Source organism: Mustela nigripes, unplaced genomic scaffold, assembly GCF_022355385.1.
Source record: "Mustela nigripes isolate SB6536 unplaced genomic scaffold, MUSNIG.SB6536 HiC_scaffold_148, whole genome shotgun sequence".
In the NCBI taxonomy this organism is placed as follows: Eukaryota; Metazoa; Chordata; class Mammalia; order Carnivora; family Mustelidae; genus Mustela; species Mustela nigripes.
Window position 1 is genome coordinate 9907386 of NW_026739562.1, and position 11955 is coordinate 9919340.

Below are 11955 nucleotides of genomic sequence, written 5' to 3' on the forward strand. Positions count from 1 at the left end.
GATGTTTCATGGTCATCTGGAAACAAGCTGAAAACACCAAGAATAACAACTGCAGCTTAGCCTCAGAAGCACAGGTGACTAAGAAGAAACACCAGGCAGCAGATTCCCATGAATTCAAACCTCTGCTCCTCCTCTGCTCTTCCTCCCATTCTGGTTTTCCTAGGGGAGAAAATACTATGGCAGTTGTTCAGAGAATACTGACCCATGTGCAATTCCAGGAAGGGGCCTACATTTTTAAAACTGTGTTTGTGTATTTGGATGAGTGTATTGTGTATGTGTGCACACATACGTCTTTGTGTCAGTCAGAGGTTGAAGAGGCTATGTGTTCATTATATAACCAGTAATATGGGCCAACTCTACATCTGAGTTTATCTTCTTAGGGTTTCCATCAGCCTCACAAAAATCAACCCTGACATAAATTATTTGCTTGATCAAAGTCATCTGCCATAATTGTAATCCCTGTGCTACTCACAGACAAATCAATTATCCAGATGCTAGAGCAGACTCCCAGAACAAATGAACAACGTGACTGAGTTCATCCTGCTTGGCCTGACACAAGACCCAGATGTGCAGAAACTCTTGGGTGCTGTGTTTATAGTCATCTACTTTCTCACTGTGGCAGGCAACCTGCTCATTGTCATGACAATCAACACCAGCAGAGCCCTGGGCTCCCCCATGTATTTCTTTCTGTCTTTCTTGTCCTTTGTAGACAGCTGCTGCTCTTCTACCATGGCTCCCAAAATGATATTTGACTTACTCACGGAAAAGAAAACTATCTCCTTCAGTGGATGCATGACTCAGCTCTTTGCAGAGCACTTCTTTGGAGGAGTGGAAATCATATTGCTCACAGTGATGGCCTATGACCGCTATCTGGCCATATGCAAGCCCCTACACTACAGGATCGCCATGAACAGGCAAATGTGCAGCCACCTGGTGGCCGTGGCCTGGGCTGGAGGATTTTTTCATGCTCTGATTCAGATTCTTTTTATAGTCTGGTTGCCCTTCTGTGGCCCCAATGTCATTGACCATTTCATCTGTGACCTGTTCCCTCTACTAAAACTCTCTTGCACTGACACTCACATCTTTGGACTTTTTGTTGCTGCCAACAGTGGGCTGATGTGTCTGCTCATCTTTTCTATTCTTCTCACCTCCTACGTCCTCATCCTTTACTCCCTAAGAACTCACAGTACTGAAGGACAGCGTAAGGCTCTGTCTACCTGTGCCTCCCACGTTACTGTAGTTGTCCTATTCTTTGTACCCTGTATATTTGTGTACCTTCGGCCCATGGTCACCTTTCCCATTGACAAAGCAGTGGCTGTGTTTTATACTATGATAACACCCATGTTAAACCCTTTAATCTACACCCTCAGAAACTCAGAGGTGAAAAAAGCTATGAGGAAGCTCTGGAGCCACAGAACAATCTTGGGTAATAATTCATGGGCCTAGAGAAGGGAGAAAAAAAAAACTTTATTCATCTTTTAAGAACAAATAGGACTATAGAAAGGATGATGGTCTTGAAGTCAAAATATGTAAGTTTAACTATGTTGTGCTCCCTATGCTTTTTGTAATCTTTAATTGTCCTCTTTCATACCAATATTTGATTAAATAATGACTAAAGCCTCTTCCAATTAGAAAACTTTCTGCATTTGCAAGTTATTGATCAAAGGGACATTGTAATTCAGCATTATTTGTCACACCCTATAGAAAATCTCTGAGTTTATGTATTCAATAGAAAAATTCTCTGTAAAGTTCTGTGTAGAGATTTTTTAACCAATTAGACAATATAATATTGGTAAAGAAAGGCATAATACCTAAGTATTTAAGCCAAATTATATTTCATTCTCAACTATGTATTCAAAGTAGATTTATTATGATGAGAAATAAAGATCAATAAGAAATGAGTGAGTTTTAAAAAATAAGAGAGGCTTCATCCCAATATTAATGCTGCCTTGTTGCACATTGCCACGGGGACCATTTATAATGTAATCTGCTCTCCTCCTAGAATAAATTATGTTCTCTGCCTAAAGCCAAAAAGGGATATAAATTCTTCTAGACACAGCCATAGAGCAATCTTGCACATGATTCACAGTCAAAAGATAACTGATGGAACATTTTTCTGTCAAAGGCATACTATATATACACCACTTGAACTCTGAAGTACCTGTTATTATATGGACTTCTACCTTAGCTAATAGGAAGAGTATCTAGCACAAAAGTGAGAGTTAATGATAACTGAGTAAGAAAGACAAAGACTATACTTTCAAATTTGAACGACAACCTTCAGACCAATTGCAAAGCAATGCAGTGGGAAGTAATCTGAGATACAGACACAGTGCCATTCTAACAGAAAGAACTCATATAAAACTAGATTCAGCAGGTGCCTGGGTGGCTCAGTGGATTAAAGCCTCTGCCTTTGGCTCAGGTCATGATCTCAGGGTCCTGGGATCAAGCCTCACATCGGACTCTGCTCGGTGGGGAGCCTGCTTCTTCCCTCTCTCTCTGTCTGCCTCTCTGCCTACTTGTGATCTCTGTCTGTCAAATAAATAAATAAATAAATAATCTTAAAAAAAAAAAAAAAAAGCCTCTGCCTTCAGTTCAGGTCATGATCCCAGAGTCCTGGGATGGAGCCCCGCATCAGGCTCTCTGCTCAGCAGGGAGCCTGATTCCTCCTCTCTCTCTGCCTGCCTCTCTGCCTACTTGTGTCTGTCAAATAAATAAACAAAATTAAAAAAAAAAAACAAGATTCAGATTTTACCCAAGACAAAAGCTCTGCATGCAAAACAAAGAGAGAAAATCATGAAAGCATATCAATATCATAAAATCAACAAATACAAAGGAAAGCAGTAAGAAAGTAAATAGGGGACAGAAAAACTATGAGACACACAAGAAACAAAAAGGCAAGCCTAAGTCCTTATCTGTGAATCTGTGAATACTTATTGTATATTAATGGGTTGAATTCTCCAGTCAAAACACATGGAGAGACTAAATGGATTTTTAAAATCCTACTAAATGCTGTCTACAAGAGACTCACTTAAGCTTTAAGAACACACATTGTCTCAAACTGCAGCAATGAATAAAATATATTCCATGTGAACAGCAACTGAAGGAGGGCAGGACTATCCTCATGTCAGACAAAATAGACTCTAAAAACAAAACTGTCACAAAAAAGGACTTTATATAATGATAAAAGGGCTGGTTACCCAGGAAGATATAATAATTGTAAATATTGATGGACCCAACATCAGAGTACCTACATATATCAAGCAAATAAAAGATATAAAGGCAGAAAGAGACAAAACCACAGTAGTACTAAGAGACTTCAATGTTCACTTTCAATGATGGATACAACATATAGACAGAAAATCTGTAAAAACCCAATGGACATGAACGTTATTAACCAAATGGACCTAACAGGCATATATAGAACAATCAATCCAATAGTAGTAGAGTATACAGTCTTCTCATGTGCACATGGCAGATGATGCAGAATAGATTATATGTTCGGTCACAAAACAAGTCTTGAAAAACTTAAGATTCAAGTCATACAATGTATATTTTCTGAACACAAGGAAGTGAAACAAAATCAAGAGCAGAAGGAAAATTGGCAAATTCGCAAATTCACGAAAATTAAATAACACATTCTTCTGCAACCTATTGGTCAATGAGGAAATCAAAAGAGGAATTAGAAACATGTCAAAACAAACAAAATTTTAAACTTACAACAAAAGCTATGGGAAGTAGCAAAAGCCATACAAAGAGGAAAGTGTATAGCAATGATCACCTACCTTTAAAAAGATCTCAAGTAAACTTACCTCAAGAAATGAGAAAGACAACTAAGTCCAAAGGTAGCAGCGGTAGGGATAATTGAGATTATAGGAGAAAAAGGAAATAGAGATGAGGAAATCAATAGAAAAATATCAATGAAACTAAAAGCTGTTTTTTAAAGTACAACAAAACTGACAATCTTTACCTAGACAGAGAAAAGGTCACACATGAAAGAGGGGACATTAAAACTCATACCACAGAAATAAAAGGATTACAAGAAACTACTACCAATATACATTAATTAATTGGATAACCTGGAAAAAATAGATAAATTCCTAGGAACATACATTCTACCAAATCTGATGCATGAAGAAGCAGATAATCTGAACAGACAAATAATGAGCAAGGAAATTAAATCCATAACAAGAAGCCTCTCAAGAGAGGAAAGCCCAAGACCAGAGTCACTGGTGAAATTGACAGTAAAATATTTAAAGAAGAATAAATGCCAATCCTTTCCAAACTCTTCTAAATATTTGAAAAAGAAAAAACATATCTGAACTTCCTTTACAAGGCCAGAATTACTGTTACCAAAAAAAAAAAAAAAAAAAAGACTGAAATACTTAGAAAAAAACTGAATTTTAAAAATTAAGGATTTGTAAGCTGGAAAGGACAAAACATTTATGAAAGAAAATAAAAACGAAAAAAAGCAAATAAATGGAAAGACACCCAGTGTTCATGGATTGCAAGATTCAACGTTGTCAAAATGTTCAAACTATCCAAAGTGATCTAGAGTCACTGTAATACCTATCAAAATCACAATGGGATTTTTCACAGAAATGAAAAAACAATCTTGGGGTACTTGGGTGGTTGAGTAGTTGAGCATCCAACTCTTGGTTTCAGATCAGGTCATGATCTCAGGGTCATGAGATCTAGCTCCAAGACAGGCTGCTATATCAGTGGGGAGTCTGCCTGAGATCTCTCCTTCTCACTCTGCTCCTCCCCCCACTTGTGCACTCCTACTCTCTCTAAAAGAAATAAATCAAGCTTTAAAAAAAGAAAAATAAGAACCTTAAAATTCATGTAGAATCACAATATACCCCCATAGCCAAAGCAATCATTAGAAAGAAGGACAAAGCTAGAAGCATCACACTTCCAGATTTCAAACTATATTACAAAACTCTAGGAATCAAAATAGTATGGTACTGGCATAAAGACAAATACAGAGACCAATGCAACAGAACAGAGAACCCCAAAACAAGCCCACGCATATACATATGCTCAACCTTGATCTTTGACAAGGTGCCAAGAATACACAATGGTAAAAGAATAACTTCTTCAGTAAGCGCTGGGAAAACTGGATATCCACAAGCAAATGAATGGAATCGAACCATTATCTTATACATTCACCAAAACCAACTCAAACTGGACTTAAAATGGAAGGCTGGAAACTAAAACTCTTAGGAAAAAACACAGCAGAAAATCTTCATCATTGGAATGATCTATGATTTCTTGGATATGACACCAAAAGAACGGACAAAAAAGCAAAAATAAACAAAGGGGACTACATCAGACTAAAAATCTTCTGTACAACAAAGGAACAATTAACAATTTCCCACAGAATGGGAAAAAATATTTGGAAACAATATGTTTTGTATGGGGTTAGTATCCAAAATAGACAAAGAACTAATACAACCCAATAGCAAAGATAGCCCAATTTTATTTTTTTAAAAGATTTGTATTTATTTATTTGACAGAGAGAGATCACAAGTAGGCAGAGAGGCAGACAGAGAGAGAGGAAGGGAAGCAGGCTCCCTGCTGAGCAGCCCGATGCTGGGCTCGATCCCAGGACCTCAGGATCATGACCTGTGCCAAAGGCAGAGGCTTAACCCACTGAGCCACCCAGGTGCCCCAAGATAGCCCAATTTTTAAAGGCCACAGACTCAAATAGACATTCCCACTATATCTATCTATCTATCTATCTATCTATATATATATATATAGATATATAAATGGCCAACAAGCAAATGAAAAGATGCTCAACATTACTAATCATCAGTGAAATACACTTCAAAACCACAATGATGTATTATTTCATATCTGTTAAAATGGCTAGTAACAAAAAGACAAAGCATAACAAGTATTAGTAAGGATGTGAAGAAAAAGAACCCTTGTTCACCAATGGTAAGAATGTAAATTCATATAGTCATTATTGAAAAAGGGATGAAGGTTCTCCAAAAAATTAAAATTAGCAAGACAGGAAACAACATGTGTTGGAGAGGATGTGGAGAAAGGGGAACCCTCTTACACTGTTGGTGGGAATGCAAGTTGGTGCAGCCTCTTTGGGGAACAGTGTGGAGATTCCTCAAGAAATTAAAAATAAAACTTCCCTATGACCCTGCCATTGCACTCCTGGGTATTTACCCCAAAGATACAGATATAGTGAAAAGAAGGGCCATCTGTACGCCAATGTTTATAGCAACAATGGCCACGGTTGCCAAACTGTGGAAAGAACCAAGATGCCCTTCAACGGATGAATGGATTAGGAAGATGTGGTGCCTATACACTATGGAGTATTATGCCTCCATCAGAAAGGATGAATACCCAACTTTTGTAGCAACATGGATGGGACTGGAAGAGATTATGCTGAGTGAAATAAGTCAAGCAGAGAGAGTCAATTATCATATGGTTTCACTTATTTGTGGAGCATAACAAAAAGCATGGAGAACATGGGGAGTTAGAGAGAAGGGGGTTGGGGTAAATTGGAAGGGGAGGTGAATCATGAGAGACTATGGACTCTGAAAAACAATCTGAGGGTTTTGAAGGGGCGGGGTGTGGGAGGGCGGGGTACCAGGTGGTGGGTATTATAGAGGGCACGAATTGCATGGAGCACTGGGTATGGTGAAAAAAAAAATGATACTGTTATGTTGAAAATAAATAAATGAAAAAAAATAAAATACCATATGATCCAACAATCCCACACCTGGGTATTTATCGAGAACTACTGAAATCAGGATCTCAAGGAATTCTTTGCACTCCTATTGCTCATTTCAGCATTATGCACAGTAGCTAAGATGGGGAAACAACCTCAGTGTCCATCAATGGCCACAAAGCTTTGAAACAAGTAATGGAATATATACAGACATGGTATACTTTTCAGCCTTAAAAAGGATGGAAACCCTGTCATTTGTGACCACAAGGATGAAACTTGAGGGCATTACTCTAAGCAAAATAAGCCAGTCATAGAAGAAACACTGCAAAATCATTTGTTCTCATCAGACCTGCCCTGATGCATCATCACCCAGAGTCCATAGTTCCTTTGGGGGCATTAGCTTTCCTAACTGAGAAAAGAACCAGAAAGCAAACAACAGTGTTTTCTGAGGATGGGTAAGGAAGAAATTAGCAGTGATTGTTTAAAGGATATGGATTTTTTAATGAAAAGATGAAAAATTCTGGTGATGGTTGGTGGTGATGTTTGCACACAATGTAAGTGTAATTCATGACACTGAACTGGACTGTTGAAAATGGTTACAGGTGCCTGGGAGTCTCAGTGGGTTATGTGTCTGCCTTCAGCTCAGGTCATCCAGGGATCAAACCCCCTACCTTGCTCCCTGCTCAGCAGACAGTCTGCTTCTCCCTCTCCCTCTGCCCCTGGTCATGCTCTCTCTCTCACTCTTTCTATCTAAAATAAATATATAAAATCTAAAATATTAAAAATAAAAATGGTTAAAACAGTAAATTTTATATTATGTATATTTCCCACAATTCAATAAAAAAGGGGGGAGAGGAACAGACTGTGAGTGAGCAAAATTATTAAGTGCTGAGGACAGTGCTGAAGGCACTCTTTCCATTGGTGCTGTGGGATTTCAGGAGCATATCAGTTTCTTTAAAGATAAACATTGATTTTTTTTAAGGTGATTTTGTACAAATTTCATCCAGCTCTTCAACACATCAGAAACTGAGGGAGAAGTTTATAGTGGAGCCTCCCTTCTATACTGTTTCCATCCCTAGCTCTGAATGTCTTTACAGAAAATGTTTGCCTTGGAGTGATTTTCTCAATGCCTACCATGTGGAAGCATTGCTCTTTACATGTCCTCAATGATTTCTTGGAGGATAGAGAGAAAAGCTATATTCCCATGAACACATCATGAGGACCTGTCATCAAGATACACACACCAGAAGAAGTTGATGGATCTATGGCTCATAAATTACCCAATCTTCCGTAACTGAGAATTCTGCTATCTGGGTCTCCATTGTTAGCCACTAGTAAAAAGGTCAGTCTCTCAGAGTAAAATGGCACATAACATTGAAACCTGGCATTTTTGTTCTCAAGACAACTATATACTTAGAACAGGCATGTTTTCAGAGAGAAATCCATTCTCCTAACTCTGACCTGCCTAAAACTACCTTCTATCCTGTGCCAGGCTAAACAACATTCAAATGAAAAGCAAAGCCCTATCGGGAAGCTTTCCTACTTTTCTTACCAAAATTTCATCTGAAACTATAGCCACAGGCACACGTTTCACCAAAGCTCAACTGCATTTCTAAAACTGGCCTCTAGTGATGTTTGTGGGTACCAAGTAGGAGCAAATGAAAGGCAGGGGCTGAGGTTTCTAGCAAAGATTCCAACAGGACCAATTACTAATCCTCTGAGGACTTGAGAGGTCAATGCATTACCAAAGTGCAGGTGCTTTGTCAAAGTCTATTTAAATATTTGTCTAGAGTCTATGAAGAAAGAATTACAGTACACTTAACTAAATGACAGAGGCAGAGTATATACCAACAAGCTTAAGATTCATATGTGAGACACTGCACCCAAGCTTAAGGGGTTAAAAGGAGGAATGAAAAAGAATTCTCTCTACACTGCTCATGGACTTTGGGAAACATAAATTCGGCAGGATTTAAAAATATATCTACCCAATCAAGTGGATCTGATGCACTTACATATTTTATAGTACAATATGCTAGCTTATTCTGACTTAAAGTTTTTCCTTTTTCCCAATATTTTTACTTTGGATTAAATACAGTTTTGAGATCTGAAAAATATGTGTATTTTACAGATGTGTCTATATTTTCATCAAAGGCCATGCAAGTGAGTAGAAATTAAATCCTAGAGTATTGAAGTTTCCTAAATAAAGCAGCTCGTTTCTGGGTAAGTTCAGAGTGATAATAGAACCAAAGTAAACTAAAATGACCAGGACTCGGACAGTTGTCTGAGAGAGAATTCCGGTGATGCTCTTGTTAGTTGACAGAGTATATTTGCAGCTGTGGTGCTATGCCCTCAGGAGAAGAAAGCATCACTGGGTACAATCCAAAAACAGTGGAACCCACAACCAACTAGATCCAGGTCAGTAGTAACTCCATCTTTTTCCACAAATTTTAAGCAGATTAACTTAATTTATCCAAATTATTTTCATAAGTAGTTTTTGTAGCTAGATGCTGTGAACTGAAGGTAATCTTTTCTCTAAAAATGAATTTGAACACAATGACATTAAAATAGCAGTAGAAAATGTGATCTGTAATGCTGCTACACAAGATGTTCTTGAGGACTACTAAGGTCACTTATCTAACATTGTGGCTAACATATATGTAGAAGTGGATTGCCTCAGTACATTTCTATATGTTTATTTGAAATTGTTCCCCCTTTTCATGACTTCCATTTTGCCATGCTGAAGTCAGCATTTGTGGATTAAACCTACGAAGGATGATGAATCACTTAGTTCCCACCTATAGTAGCAGTCATGGATAGAGAAAAAACAAAGAGACATAGCTTTCTGAGAAAAAAATGATAGTTTCCTCACCTTTATTGAAGATGAAAGATCATGATGTTTCATAATGTTCCATAAACATTAGAGGAAAAAATATGTTAGCATGGATAAGAAAAGGAGAAAAAGAGGGGGAGAAGGATTAAAATGTCCTATAATGATTTATAACAAGGACTCACTATGGAAAATACATGGGGAGATCAGTCAATAATAGAATGAATTATTGTATATATTCAATTTTTCCACTAATTAGCAATGAAGTCTTCAAGTTCATCATAAATGATTAAACTATGTCAAAGGAAAAGCTTGTATTATCTTAGATACCATTTCTGTCTCAACAATAGGAGATTTGAGGAAACTTCATGACTCATTTAATTCCATTTGTAAAATGTGACTAGGATTATAGATCTATTCCGGAGCAGTATTATTTTTATTTAAAGACTGACTGATTGATGAGAGAGCACACACAACAGACAGAGGAGCAGAGGCATAAGGAGAGCGAGAAGTAGAGGTCCCCCTGAGAAGGGAGAAGCAGACTCCCCCTGAACAGAGAGCCTGAACCTGGACTCAATCCCAGGACCCTGGGATCAGGGCCTCATCCAAAGGCAAACACTTTAACCCACTGAGCCACCCAGGCACCCTTTTCTGGTGCTTGTAACATACTGTCGCTATTCAGTTTATATGAATGAGAAATTTAGTGTCTTTCTGTTCTTTTTTTACAAATATCTCCAAAGTGGTTGAAACTGGAAAGTGTGGCTTCCTCTTTAGTCACACCTTTTTAGTCGTGATGGAAGATTTCACAGTTGAATGGATAGTGATGGAGGTGATGGAAGAGGTGATGGAAAATTTCAGTGTTGAATTCAAAATGCTACTAAGAAATTCTCTGATCTTTCCAGATAGACCATAAGCTCATGACCCAAGCTGAATCCATGGGAAAGACAAGCAATGTAACAGAATTCATTCTGCTGGGCCTGACTCCGAACCCAGAACTGAAGAAATTCTTATTTGCTGTGTTTTTAATCACCTACTTGATCACAATGGCAGGTAACCTCCTCATCTCCGTCACCATCTTCATCAGCCCAGCACTGGGATCTCCCATGTACTTTTTTCTGTCCTACTTGTCCATTTTAGATGCTTTCTACTCTTCGTCCATAGCACCCAAAATGATCTTTGACTTGATCTCTGGCAAGAACACCATATCCTTCAATGGCTGCATGACTCAGCTCTTTGCTGAACATTTCTTTGCTGGAGCAGAGATCATCCTATTAGCTATCATGGCCTATGACCGCTATGTAGCCATCTGTAGGCCCTTGCATTACATGACCATCATGAGCCGACCTGTCTGTTCTTTCTTGGTGGTAATGGCTATGATTTTAAGCTTTTTGCATGGAAGTATCCAGGTATTGCTCATGGTCCAGTTGCCATTCTGTGGCCCCAATGCCATTGACCATTTTATGTGTGATTTAATACCTCTCTTGGAACTAGTCTGTACAGACACTCACACTTTGGGGCCCATGATTGCTGCCAACAGTGCATCACTATGTCTGCTCATTTTTTCTATGCTGGTTGCTTCTTACATTGTCATCCTCTGCTCCCTGAGAACTAAAAGCTCTAAAGGACATCACAAAGCCCTGTCTACCTGTGCTTCTCATGTCACTGTTGTCATCTTATTCTTTGTACCTTGTTTATTCATGTACCTGAGACCCATGACCTCCTTTCCCTCTGACAAAGCTGTGGCTGTGTTTTACACCATAGTAACTCCCATGTTGAACCCTTTAATCTACACCCTCAGAAATGCAGAAGTGAAAAATGTCATGAAGAATCTCTGGGGGCAAATAATAAAAATTGGTGATAATGAAACTTGGGATTAGACTATGTACATAAAAATATCTAGGGAAAGTTTTACAGAGATTTATTCCCCTTCTTAGTTGATTAAACGTGGGACAGCCAATTATCCTGTCTTGATCGCTTTTCTTCAGAAGTATATGTATTGTGGGCAGGAGAAACATACCCATTAAGGCAAAGTAAGCATGGTGCCTAGAGCCCACAATAATTTTAGGAGCCTTGCAAATGGTTAATTTCTTTTAAAATAAGGGGAGAAATGGATGTAATGCAAATCCAACTTGCAGTATAGTCATCTTTATACCAATGCTGTCATAAAATGTAATTTTAATATTTTTTATGGAGGGGAAGGACTCATGAGGACAAATAGCAAGGAGCCACAGAAGTCATAATGTTTTCCTGACTGTGGGTTGAAACAAGTAAGCAGTGGTATTCCTGAGCACTGTTTAACCCCACACTACAACTATAATGAAGTTTTATTTCAAAAGAGTAAAACTATATATGCAAAAACATATAGAACACCAGGGAGTCTTCAAGAAGTACTTTCATCCAAACATATTTTTTCTTATCTTCCTAAATTTTAGAG

The 11955-nt window shown here is 38.2% G+C and overlaps 2 protein-coding genes across 2 annotated transcripts; both read left to right on the top strand.

The window, feature by feature from the left end:
- Window positions 1-442: 442 nt before the first annotated feature.
- On the top strand, window positions 443-1446 carry LOC132008480 (olfactory receptor 4C5-like). The gene has a single exon (XM_059387135.1). It carries the CDS (start codon window positions 517-519, stop codon window positions 1444-1446), a length of 930 nt encoding a protein of 309 aa, XP_059243118.1. The 5' UTR covers window positions 443-516.
- Window positions 1447-10456: 9010 nt separating this feature from the next.
- On the top strand, window positions 10457-11398 carry LOC132008481 (olfactory receptor 4C45-like). The gene has a single exon (XM_059387136.1). It carries the CDS (start codon window positions 10457-10459, stop codon window positions 11396-11398), a length of 942 nt encoding a protein of 313 aa, XP_059243119.1.
- The last annotated feature ends 557 nt before the right edge of the window (window positions 11399-11955 follow it).